The sequence below is a fragment of the Elephantulus edwardii genome, unplaced genomic scaffold, assembly GCF_000299155.1.
Source record: "Elephantulus edwardii isolate Elephantulus edwardi_28Jun2011 unplaced genomic scaffold, EleEdw1.0 scaffold00234, whole genome shotgun sequence".
Taxonomy (NCBI): Eukaryota; Metazoa; Chordata; class Mammalia; order Macroscelidea; family Macroscelididae; genus Elephantulus; species Elephantulus edwardii.
Window position 1 is genome coordinate 2,079,071 of NW_006399984.1, and position 13,770 is coordinate 2,092,840.

The following is a 13,770-nucleotide window of genomic DNA, read 5'->3' on the forward strand; positions in this document are numbered from 1 at the left end:
AGGTCATGGGGCAGGTAGGGTCTACAAAAGGAGAGACTAGTGGGTCCTTCAGCTCACCACTAACAATACACTTGGAAGGTAGAAAGGATTATGGATGAGAGTGATTTACCTTTTAAGAGAGGAACTATACAGCATTTTAAATGTTCCTTGAAAGTGGCTTTCCTAAGCTAGCCATAGTTCAGGGCAGGCTGAGATGGAAATGTTGTTGTTGTTGTTGCTATGTACCACAGAGTCAACTGACCTATCGCTGACCCTCAGGTGGTTTTCAGAGGCAGTTAATCACATGGAAGGAGATTGCCCATCCTTCTCCTGTGGAACAGCTGGTGGCCTTGAACCACATGCATTTGGGATGGTAGTGTAGCTTGCCACTAGGCCACCAAAGCAATGCCAATCTTCCTCACCAATATGCTATGGTCAGCATGTGCACTGTACCCCAGCCCCCCACCCTCCCAGCTCCCACAGGACTTGATAGGACAATACAGTGAGTGTTTCATGAAAGAAAAGATAGAGCACTGGAGGGCTGTGTCATTTAAAGGCCAACCAAATAAATGGAGCTTATTTCTGGTTAGCACTTAGTGTCACAGGTAACATTCTTATTCTCAATTTGACAAGCCTTCTGATTTTTCTTGGTAAATCACATATTCCTTACTTAAGTCATTGACCCAACCCAATAGAAATACTTTATATAATATGTATGCCCCAGGTTCAGAGTATAATGACACAACAGGAGTCTATTCTTACCATGGTCAGATACAGGTAATTCTTCTAAAAGGTACGGGTATTCAAGAAAAAGAGATGACCTAGATTCTGTACTCATAAGGTTTTGACCCATCAAATCAAAGAAGCTAGGTACTTTTCATTTTATTCCATCAAAGAAAGTAATATAATCTGCTCCAGGATTGTGTGCCTCTCCGTATTCAGGACAGAAGTAGACACTGCAGCAATTGATGTGATAATGAAGATGACAATGGACACAGCAATGTCAAGGAGCATACCTGGATGACAAAGTCTCTGCCTCGGAAGTCAGCAATGGTCCTCGGTAGCCTGGTCCGGCCCCACACAAACCGTAGGAAGAGGGAGCGCTCTGTATTGGAGAAGGACTCCATCACCTCCCAGAACCACTGGATCAGAGGAGCAGATGGCTCAATCCCTTTATATGTTGCCACTGACTTCAAAAGATGCAAAGGGATATCTGGGCTGCCACAGACCTAGAGAAGAACATTCTTATCAGGTATGGTCAACCTTTTCATTTCCAGCTGTCTATCACTTTGTTTTTCTACAACGGCCTGGTCTTAGACATTCAGGACAGAAGCTTACTTTGACTTGTTTCTCAGTCTTATTTTTTAAAATTAGTTTTCATACAACAATTTTGTTACATTGTGTCTCAATCATGTATACTGTGTTTTATCTTTCATTTACGTTATGCTTCATACATTATACACAGAACATCACTCATATTACATTTACATTGTATATAATTACTATAGACCTATGCCCCACCTTTTTGAGTCCCCACTGAATCTTCCCTATTCCTTCACACCCCTTACCCCAAAATCTGTCCACTAAACCCTGCTACCCTTACCCTTCTTGATATTTATACACATTTTCTTAGTTACCCTTCTATTTTTACAATAATGGTCTTATGCAGTTATTTGTTCTTATAAGACTGAGTTCACTCAGCATAATGCTCACTTAACTGTCTCATGTGAACGAGGCTGGAGGAGAGAAAGTAGGCAGTGCACATACACACAGAGTAAATATACTTTTACTTCATTCAACACCAACAGATAACTCAGATTTTCAAGTGCAAGATAAAATTAGCAAGCAACATAGATTTAGCTGTTCACTGTGCAAAGTTCCCATAAGACCCAGGAGAAGTGAGCATACCATTGTTTCTAGTTCATATCCAGTGAACAGAGAGAGAAGGGGCACAGGCACTACTCGGGCCATCCCTTCCCGAACAGCAGCTACCTGCTCATCAAATTCATGGAGTCTGAAAGAAAATGCACATTTCACAATTTTGTTAGTGATGCAGAATTCTTCCTGTTCACACAAAGCCTTACCAGGCAGCATGTGCCTCAGATGAAAACAAGTTTTACAGAGCATGTGGCTCAGATGAAAACAAGTTTTACAGACTTGACATATCTAACAAGACTTCGTCCATCAAAATGGCACATATCACGCACTAGTCAAGATTAACCTAAAGATATGTGTTCTAAGACTCAATGCTCAGTAGTAACAGGTACTCAAGAAGGAGTGAAGATTTGTATTCCCCTCAACTTATAATACCGTAAAATGAAAAGCATGCCAAGAGACAAGTTGTGCTTGGCACTCTAGATGTTACGGCATAAAGTCAAAGACTGAACAGCACATTACATGGCCTCTGCAAGCTGTCCTCAGTTGAACATCAGGAATAAAACCCAGTATCACCTCAGGGACTCTAAGGAAAGTGGTAAATGCACCTGAATGAACACTAGTGGGGAAAGCTCACAAACCTGTAGTTTATGGCCAGACGGACATACTCAGCCCGGTTGTCCAGTGTGATATGGGTGTGCTTGGAGCTCAGCTGGATGTCCTGGCCACTTGCACTGGGCACGGTAAAGGGCAGGCTCATGGCCTCAAACTCCTCAGAAGTAGCCTCATTGTCACGAATGTACATGAGCCCAGGGATGAAATCTTTGTCCACCTTTAAAGAGAGATAACAACTGTGCTGAGCCAAAAAGCTCCCCTAGACCACACAAGGTCTCAGGCTGAGCTAAGTCCTATGTTCCTCTTTGCAGGGGTGCAACTTTATCAGCTGGGCTGCAAAATATAAAAAAGCAGTTCAAGGAAACACCTTTTAATTAACCCCTGAGAAAGCACTGTATTGTTGTTTACTGTTAAGCTGGAACCATTTCATAGCAGGTTTTCAGAGACAGTAAACTGCACAGGAAGAGACTGTCCATCTTTCTCCCACAGAGTAGCAGGTGGTTTCACATTGCATGCCTTTGAGTTGGCAGCACAATTCTTACTCATAAGTGCTCTGAAGAAAGTATTAGCATCAGGTAAATGACAAAAATCCCTGCACAAATATGGCACAAAGGAAAGTGCAGTGAAGGGAGAAGGGGCCCTGCCTCAACCCTAGGAAACTTTCCAATCTCAACTTTCTCCAAGGGAAAACGGCCACCCCCTTCTAATTAAAAAGATGACATTAGCATCTGTGAGCAAAACCCCGCACAACAGGTGATCTATCAAATCTTGGAGCAACTTGTTGAACACCACCAGAACCCTCTTGCTACTCCAAATGTGGCCCAAAGACCAGCTTCGTGGACTTCACCTGGAGCATCAGACATGATGGATCCTGAGACTTTCCCTGGGCCTGAGATATAACTCCATATGCCCTGTGTCTTTAGTAGGTGGCGTTGCCCAGACCCATGCAGTACTGCACAATTCCGTGCTGTGCAAGTTACCTCACTGAGGTCAGCAATGGTGAGACTCATTCCAGCCAGCTGCTTCCAGACGGGCTCTGCGAGGCTGAGGCTGAGTGGACTCCCAGTGCGGATGGCTATGCCCAATAAAACACCTGATCATCCAAAACATAAGGGGCAGAAAATATTTGTGAATATAATATGCAACATACACTCTGCTACAAACAGACCTTGGTGTCTCTAAACCAATGTGACAACGAGCCACTTGGGAACAGGTGCACATTTTAAATTCTTTATTCTTTTTTGTTTCTACAGGCTCAGTTTCTAAAAGTTACCAATGTTGTATCTCAAGATAGAAATTCTTCAGTCTTTCTCTATCAACTGAGTTTAGCTATAGAAAAGCCAGTTAGTAACCACAATGGCACAAGCTCCTTAGAGCATGAACTCTGTGGAACATTAGAAGCCCTGCCTGCCTCTGGGACATGGGTACATCAGCAAGCAGGGTGTTCCATTTACACCCTAACAGAATACAGAAACAATGGATTTCACATCTTCTGCCTGCTAGAGATCTCCTATCTTCAAATACACCATCATATAGTCAAGCACATCAGTATATCTGGTTTGTAGCCTATCCTAATGTGGGGCAGATGCAGCCACTACATTAAGTGTACTATCTATCATGAACTGAATTGTTGTGCTAGTAAGCAAACAAAAAAGTCTTGTTAATAATTTCTTTAATTCTGGGAAAATAAGAGTTAAAAAAATTTATACTAAAAAATGTCAACTGCTGAATACAGATATTAAAAAATATCTCTTGTTACGAGCAAGGCAGAGAGGAGATACAAAACCAAGTTAAATGGCTAAATGAGAATCCAGACTATCAAGAGCCATGGAGACTAGTCAAACCCCTATGATTATTGTCCCAAAGTACTCTTTAAACCCAACAACAGTTTATTTTAGATAGTATAGAATGTTTGCCTTAAGTTCTGTGCTCTTTTATCTATACAGGATAAACTGGCAATATCTACTTGAAAAATCAGATAGGAACCTTAGGGAACAGAGAGTTTGTGGTAATGGGGAAGGATTCACTCAGAAAAAGATGAGAATTTTTGTACAACTCAAAGAATGAGCTCTACAATACTATACTATACATGTAGAAATTTCAAATTGATGTATTTTTTTTCAAAAACAAAACAAAGGCAACCATGAATGGCACAAACTTGACAGGCAGCCCAACAATCACCTACCCAGGAAGCGGAACATGCTTGTGTGCACAGGGGCCCGTGCAGCAGGGCTCAGCAGGTAGCAATCCCGGTTGGCCCCAGACTCATCTCTGCCATTGGGTGTCACAATCAGAAGAGGAGTGAGTCCGTTCTGAAGCTCCTCACAGATTTCTGCTATGGACTCGCTGTAGCCACCACCACAGTCATCCACAGACTCACCTTAAAGTGAAAAATAAATGAGTCACTCACTCCATGTGAAGGCACATACATGGGATTTTAGGCATCCCAGAAGAGCACATGCTCACATCTCATCAGTTTCTTTGGGACTCATAGGCTCTTCAGCACAATGAGGAGGTTCTTACCCACAAATTTGACTTTCCAGACTCTGTGTGGAAGGAGGAGGCTGTCTGGACTAAATGCACTCATTTTAGCACACATCTGCCCAAAGACAGACTTTGTACCATCAGGGCCTGCTAGTCCACCTTTACTCCTTGAGCGTTTGACCTAGAAAGGAGCAAGAGAAAAACTGGCTGTCAGCATATGCAATGAGATTGGTGGAGGTACATATGGCCCAACTCACTGGAGTCTAGAGTCAGTTACTAAGTGCCAAGGTTTCTTTTGTGGCATTGACTAGAGTGATAGAAGTCACTCATTCTCCCTGAGCCTTAGATTAGTACTAGGCTTTGTTCCAAAGCTATATGCTACAGCCTAAACAACATGTCTCAGGAAACTCAATGAACTTTGATAAATGTCGACAGCTGTAGAAGGGCTTCAGGCCTTTTGTTCATAGGGTTGCTATGAGTTGTGCTCTACAAAGGCAATCAACAACAACAAAGTATTGTTAGTTCCTGGTAGGTGTCATCCAGTGTGACTCAGAGCAACCCAATCTATGAACAACAGATCTGAATCCCATCCTGAGCCATCCTCTCCATCTCTAGCATGAGCCTATTTTTATAGTCACTGTGTAAACTTATCTGGTTTAGAGTCTTCCTGTCTTTGTTACTCTCTCCACCTTTCTAAGCAATGATATCCCTCTCCAAGGAACAGACACTCCTAACAATATGCCAAAGTATGCGAGATGAAGCTTTGTTATCTTTGCCTCCAACGAGCACTCTGGCTCCACTTTCACCAAGATATATCTGCTTGTTGTTTTGGCAGTCCATGGGATTGTCAGTACTCTTATCCAACACCACAGCTCAAAGGCATCAATTCTTTTTCTGCCGTCTGTATTCAATGTCCGGCTCTCAGATGCATGCAAATGACTGCAAAGACCATGGCCTGAATCAGGTGCATCTTAGTTTCCAAACTGACATCATTGCTCCTCAGTAATCCAAAGAGTCTCTGAATATAGACTTTTCAATGTAAGACATCTTCTGATTTTCTGACTGCTGGTACCAAAGGTGTTGATGGTAGATCCAAGTAATATGAAATCGCTGACAATTTGAATCTTATCTCTGTCCTATCAGTCCAATGGTGAGAAAATGAGGCACCCGCAATTTGTCAGTAAAAGGTGAGCAATGCCTACAGGTAGAGTTATCATTAGTTGCACAGATTCCAGAAGTTTTTGGCCTAAGCAAGGATAAGAGCAGGTCCTCTTAGGAAGAGTGATGATAACAGTGATCGTAACTGTTTTCAGTGGAAGGACCTCTGCTAGGTGCCACACTTTGTTTCACCTCAGCTACTCCTTGCAGTGATTCTATGTTACAAGAAATGCTAGTTATGCTAGCTGATGAAGTGGACACCTACTCATGGGATAGCTTAATGCTGCTGTCTTGTGTTTAATTCATTTGAACGTCTTTACACAAAAGGGTTTTAATTGGCTGAAATTCACTTCCATCTTTGTTGAAACCTTTTTAATGTCAGGAAGGTGCAATAGACACCCTGAATAAAGAAAACCTGCCCTGAAAACTGAGGAAGCCCAAGTGGCCTGAGGGCTGAGATATGTAGGGCATGCCACTCATTAGGCAGCACTAAACAACATGTCAAATGTCACTTGCTTGCTCTATAAAAATATTTCAATATAAAGGCAGCCTCCATCACTCCAATTTAGTTTTTCACACATACACTTTCACAGTCCTGTGCTGTGTGAATGAGGTAAAATGAGCAAGAGGCATTCTGCATGTGATAGCACCAGAAGAATGTGAGCTAAGAGTAGGTTAGAAACTAGTGTGCCCAAGCTGAGCTCCAGCCATCAAGAGTTTGCTGAGGCCCTGACACCTTTTTGCCTAGGGCTCCACCAACAAAGCACTATGTATTTATCTGGGACAGGGTCACAGGTCAGAAATACTCAACAGTTGGCAGGAAATGACTTATAAGCCAACAGCAGTCTTTACTTAAGAGACTTTCTGACCCGAGTGATCCAAAATGATCATCCAAGATGAGAAAAGAAAAGCTCTTTTATGAACCTAATTAAACAACCCATTTACTTGTGGAATTAACTTAATGACTTAGGGCCTACACTGACTACTGACGTCAGAGGAGAGGGGAAGCTGTTCTTGACCACATGCATCAGAGTGATCACATGTGGAATCTAACAAAGGTCAGGATTTAGTGTCTTCATCCAACATGCCCCTAAGTATAATTCTGGGAAAACTTCTAGCCATGTAACCAACATCAGGGTAAAAATCATGTGTTAATACCAAAGATACAGGAACAAAGAATTTTTTTCTTTACAGTTCTGTTTCTGTTCAAGTTGCTAGGCCAATTTCATTTGCACATAAATGTCAAGTGCATCACAGTAGTATATACTTTAGCCAGGGTTTGTTTGTTTTAATTAACACTGTAGTTATTCTATTAATTTTTTTGAGTGTACTGTTGAATTGGATCCTATGGTACAGGAGGACACTGCCCCTCATTCTCCATCGGAACATCTGGTGGATTCAAACCGTGAGCCTTAAAGACTGTAGTGTAGCTTCTTGCTACTAGGCCACCTGAGCTCCAGTCAGGGTTTGTTGTTTTTTTTCTTATTTGTTTTTTAACTAATTTTTACATAATAGTCTTCCTTAGTAGCTTTGTACTCCACAGCAGTATAAACTCAAGAGATGGGTTATTTTTAATTAATGGAGCTACCATTATGCAACAATGTTAACAATCTTGACCTACTAAAATAATCAGAGAAGACCACCTGAGCAGGGAAGAGTATGGTGCAGCACACACTGCTCATAGGGAAGTGATTTACTACAGTCTTTCATGTGATACAGGTCTTGAGGACAACATCTGAGCCATCCGGTGAATCAAAGAGAACATGTGACATCAGCCCTGTCTATGGCAAAGAAAATGAGACATAGCCTTTGAGCTCCAGCCAAGAGACTTTGATACTGATAGTAAGAGGCTATGGTACAGCTCTCCAAAAAGACGGAGGCAAATAATGCTGCAAAATCTTGCTTAATGGTAAGGAGAGCATTCCCCACCCTCACCCCCACTAAGGAAGTTAAAGAACAGAATAAACAGTCTGAGGTGTAACAAATATAGAAAATAATCTCTAACGATGCAAAGTGGCTGCTATTGCCACGTGGAACAAACACAGGTGATTTCTAGTTCCCACTTTGTACTTACTAGTATTTGTACTTCAGAGTTACTGAAAGAAATATTACTTCTGTTACTGTTTGTTGTTGCTAAGTACTACTGAGTTGGAACCTACCCACAGTTGACCCTCCAGGGTGTTTTCAAAGGCTCTTAATCACACAGGAGGAGATTGCCCATCCTTGTCCCATGCAGCAGCTGGTAGATTTGAACCACATGGCTTAGGGACTGTAGTTTCTTACCACTAAATCTCAGTTCCTTACTGCATAAGACTATCATAAAATAGGTGGGTTACTAGAAAGATGTGTACCAAAGTCCAAAGGGGAAGAGGGCAGGGGAAGAGGGTTTAGGGTGGGGAGGGGAATCTCAAAGTCCCAGAGTTTGGTCTCTGCAGAGCGAGGGGTTAAAGCAACAAGGAAAGATCCAGTGGGGACCTGAAAAGGTGGGGTAATGGTGGTCATGAATCAATGCAGATTAATTTTATAAAACACAATCTACGGGAATGATATGAAACACAATGTGAATACAGGAAAGCATGAAAAACATGTATATAAATGAAACACAAAGTATACAACTTCTGTATGCAAAGCAATAAAAAAGAAATTTTAAAAATCTAAATGTTCACTGCCCCGCCTCCAAAAAAGAAAAATCTCAGTTCCCAGTATCAAAAAGAAAACTCATTCTTTGAAGTAGTAACATCCAAGAAGTACTCCATAACATCCTGGAACACATTATTCACATCCATGGAAGCAATGAATCTGAAATATGTGGTCTCAATGAATCTCTTACCTGGATCCGATTAAGCTCCACCACTGGGCCATGCTGACGATCTCGGACCATGGTTGCTTGTACAACTTTTCGGAAAGCTGCTTCCTAATGTATGTCGAACAGAGGGAATAAAAAATCTAATTTAGAAAGTATCACTCAAAGAGAACAGTTCCCCTAAAAGTCACATTTGGTTAAACATATATGACAAATATCTTGACAAACTCTCTGTCAAGTATTGAGTTGCATGCCCAGCAGTGATGTAGGGGAACCAAGAGGTGAATATGCAAGACTGCATTTACTAATTGCTGTGTTTGGCATCCCCAGTGTTCAGAGGGTGACAGAAGCCTGCTCAATAATAGGTGAGTCATCTATGTGTCAGCATGGCTCTGGTCCATTAGGACCTTAATGCATTAGGACACAATCTTCCCTGTCAAATACAGACTCAAGGTCTAACACACTTGAGAGTCGAGTCTAAGGGTAAGACTGATCACAAAGATGCCACATGGACCAGGGACTCTGTGGTAGTCAAGCTCAGGGAAGAGGAAAAGGGGGGCAGAAGAAAATGAGCTGAAATTTAGAGAGGTCAGGTGAAGAGACTGTGAAGAGAGTGGTTTGGAGTAAAGACTGTTTGTAAGTGTTCACAGGGAAATTCAGACTTTTCCTTCAGATAACCAAAGCTAAGGCTACCTGTCTGAAATATTTAACTGCCGAGGAATAGGTCAGGACATAGGAGGGCACCCAGGGAGGAGCTAGAGGGGATGAGCCATGGACTTTTCAGGTAGAAGGAAAAGGTAGGGTATTTTCTAGAACCTGCTGCTAAGAAAGAACTTCTAAATACTGAGTGGTAGTTAGGGGATTAAGGTAGGAAAACATAGAGGAAAAAGAAACAAATAAGGGCTCCTAGGTAACAGAGAGTTGACTTGACAGCACATAACAAGAGGAAACATAAAAGGGGACATAAATCAAAGATGATTCATTCTGTAAAACAATGTATAGGAATGATCTTATGAAACAAAATGAGAATGAAGGAATGTGTGAAAAACAGAGTAAACTAATCTTGTATGCAAACCAATATAAAATTTGAAGACACTTGAAAAAAAAAGAATGAGTACTAAGAACAATCAGAACATGAACATCAAAGCATTTCTTGCCATCATCTCCCTCTTCCCTGCCCACTTAAGTTTTTAATTACTCTCTTGTATCCTTTTTCTTTTATTAAATTGAGGAAAGGATTACAAAGCAGACTAATTTTTCACTCAACCATTCATACACATTTTGTTGCTTTTTCTTTTTTGCACATTTTGTTCTGTAATTCTATTAATTTCAATATTAACAATGTAACTTCCATTAATCTTTCTATACCTTTTGGTGTCTTTCCTTTATTTAGTGATATTATGCTGATAAGCCCCTTATTTTTTATTGCCTTTCCCTTCAGAAGCCAGGCCTTTTTGAGTTTTGCTCTACTTTACACTGCACTCTATCTTATCTTCCATTGTGATCCCTTGGAGCGTGACCACAGGTGCTAGTTGGGCACCATCTGTTCTCCTGGTCTCTGCATTGTGAAGTGAGGTTCATGCTGTCTACTAGCCCTTTAATTATTTCTGTACATATCTGCATTTCTTCCCTCTTTGCTCCAGACAGGAAGAGACCAATAATTGCACCTTAGATGGCTGCCCTCAAGTTTTTAAGACCCTAGATGCTACTCATCAAAGTAGAACCAGAACATCTTCTCTGTGGATTTTACTATGCCAACTGTCCTTCAGGTCCCAAGGCCCCAGAATCAACAAATCATTCCTTCAAGGTGATAAATTTACAAAATTTTGCTCCAAGTTGGCTCTGGATGTATTCAAAGTATATAGTAATGTAAACACAGAAATATCATGTGTCAAACCTATATATAGTGTGGTGTTAAGATTTTTGTACTTTTCTATCAGTTGCCTTGGACCTGATCACTGGGCCAAGTGGTAATGTGTAAGAAAAAAGAATGGTTGAGGCTCCACCTGCACCCTTAGCTCCCCTGAAGGCATGGCCTCCAGCTGCTAGGACTATGGGTACTTGATTTATAGCAACTTTAACATCAACAGCTGTGAGAGCAACTTAAGAGAGGGTTGGGGGGAGACTGAGAAAGGGGATAAATACTGCATTGAAACAGATGAAGGGATATATGATTTAGGTATTATTGTCATGACATGAGTCCAAAATAATGGCAGCATAGTGGAGTGGACTTGGGGAGAGGGACTGTATAAAGGAAAGAATTTTTCTTTTCTTTTTCAAAAAGAAGAGCGGGGGAAACAAGAGCGAATGGGGAGGTAGGTGTGGGCAGGGAGAAAAGTGCAACAATGAATGAATGAATGGAAAGCCAAAGTCTCTGTAAACTTTCATTTCAATTAATAATAATAAAAAAGAAAGGAGAAAAAAAAGGAGTTAATCAGACTATAGAGAGACTGTGGGAAGAGCCTTGGCCAGGGGTTTCTATATCAGAGCTGTCTTGCTGTTGACCAAGAAGCTGTGTAATTGAGGGACTGTGTCTTGCTATTAACCTGGCTTGGGATTGCTATTTACAGAATCTGGACTTTTACTATGTGATACAGATTCATCCTGGAGAGGGTCAAACCAGACTACTCCTTGGAGGCAAGGATTCTGGAGTTTCTTCTGACACACTTTGGACATGTTGTAAGGAGGGACAGATCCTCGGAGAGGGATATCATGCTTGGGAGGGTGGAGGGACGGCGTAGGAGAGGAAGACCCTCTATGTGGTGGATTGATTCAGTGACGAGGGTAATCGGGATGGGTGTGTCAGAGACAGTGCGACTGGCACAGGATAGAGCAGGGTTTAGGGCTGTTGTACACAGGGTCGCTATGAGTCGTAAGTGACTCGATGGCACATAACAACAACTTAGTAATTAGCAGAAGTAGGTGCGGCAGAGTGGGGAGCTGAGTCTGACCTTACAGGGGTCAAGTTTTTTAATGCAGATGATGTTGATGGGAACAGTTTCCCCTTCAAGAAGCTAGTAGAGGTTGGACTCGGCCACCCTCATGCTGTCTTTGTTCCTTTAACATATCATCAGTGACATTCTTTTCACTTATTTACCTGTTTAATAATGTATTCACTTGGAGATTAACATGTATTATTGCTGATATTACGGCATATGTATGCAATAAGAGTTTTACTGTTTACATTTTTTGTATTTCTTGTACAGTATTATTCACTATTTTTTCTCTCATTCAGTGGTTACTGTGCCAATAACCCTCTTATTTTGTATTGCCTTTCCCTTCACCATCTTAACATGTGTCTAATATCTTTTCTTTCCTATCTGAAATACTTCTTTTAATACTTCTTATAGTACAGAACTAAAAGCAACAATTGTTTTCAGCTTTTACTTACATGATCTGAATGTCTTAATTTTACTTTAATTCAGGAAGGACCATATTGCTGAATATAACAGTCTTACCTAAGAATTCTTTTCTTTTGGCGAGCTCTGGTGGCCTAGTGGCAAGAAGCTGCACTGCAATCCCAATGGTGCACAGTTCAAGTCTGCCAGATGCTCTGCTGGAGAAGGAGGAACAATCTCCTCCTGGACCAGACAGATCTGATTTGGCAGTATACACACAAACAAAATAATAAAATAAAATAAAAAATTTAAAAGAGTTCTTTTCTTTCACTTCACTACCTTCTTGTCTCTATGGTTTCTATGAGGAAATTACACTCTTTACTTAGGATCCCCTGTATATAATACTTCACTTCTCTCAAAATTATTCTTATCTTTGGCTTTGGAGAGCTTGATATTAATATATATATATATATATGTATAGTTCTCTTATCCTACTTGGCTGTGTTGTGCTTCTTGAATAGTAGAGAGAAGTCTTCACTCGGATTTGGGAGCTTTTGGAAGGTATTTCCTCAAGTACTTTCTTCTCCTTTCTCATTCTCTACTTCAGGGACTCCATAATGCAAATTATACTGTTTGATGATGTTCCACTGGTCTCTTGTTGCTGTTGTTGGTGGTGCTGTGAAGCCGAGTACAATCCACAGCAACCCTATGAACAACACATCTGAACCTGTCCTAATCGCTGACACACCTAAGCTCACTGCTGCAGTCACTGTGTCAATCCATCTCATTTGGGGGTGGGGGTGTCTCTCTCTCCTTCTTGCTGTTCATCTTTCCAGGCATGCTGTCTCTTTCCAAGAAAGAGACTCAGGAACCTGCCCAAATTATATGAGATGAAGTTTTGTATTCTTTGCCTCCAAGGAGCACTCTGACTTCACTTTTTCCCCAGATAAATCTGTTTGTTCTTTTGGCCGTCCATGAGATATTCAACACTCTTCTCCAACAACTCAAAGGTATCAATTCTTCTTCTGTCAACCCTACTAATTGTTCAGCTCTCAGATGTGTACCAGGTGACTAGAGATCATGGCCCGAATGATGTGTGCGCTTCAAATTTACATGACTGCTCTTAAGTATTTTGGAGAGATCCCCCTAAGTGAACCTGCCCAGTGCAATATGTATCCTGATTTCATGACTGTTCGTACCAAGGGTGTTCACTGTTGATCCAAGCAAGAGGAAATCACTGACAGCTACAATCCTTCTATCATGCTGTCTGTTGGCCCCATGGTGAAGACCTTTGTTGTCTTGATACTGAGATGCAATCCATACCAAAGGCTGAGCCTCTGGGACAAGAATTTCACGTCCTCCTCTCTTTCAGCAAGCAAAGCTGTGTCATCTGTATAAAACAGGTTACTGAAGAGTCTTCCTTTGATCCTGATTGGTCTCTTAGGCTCTGTTAACATTCTTTCTTCCTAAGAATCAGTAATCTCATTTGCCCTATTTCTAAGTTCACTGGCTCATTAT

General features: G+C 41.3%; 1 protein-coding gene across 1 annotated transcript in view; it reads right to left on the reverse strand.

The window, feature by feature from the left end:
* Positions 1–13,770, reverse strand: part of HERC2 (HECT and RLD domain containing E3 ubiquitin protein ligase 2) — a 439,756-nt gene that overhangs the window by 11,092 nt on the left and 414,894 nt on the right. Inside the window, exons 85-91 of the mRNA XM_006898588.1 lie at positions 8,942–9,025; positions 4,993–5,134; positions 4,655–4,849; positions 3,450–3,562; positions 2,496–2,686; positions 1,888–1,993; positions 996–1,208 (exon numbers count right to left, since the gene is read on the reverse strand). Of these exons, the coding sequence (XP_006898650.1) occupies positions 996–1,208; positions 1,888–1,993; positions 2,496–2,686; positions 3,450–3,562; positions 4,655–4,849; positions 4,993–5,134; positions 8,942–9,025 (1,044 nt within the window). The remainder of the gene's footprint in view (positions 1–995; positions 1,209–1,887; positions 1,994–2,495; positions 2,687–3,449; positions 3,563–4,654; positions 4,850–4,992; positions 5,135–8,941; positions 9,026–13,770) is intronic.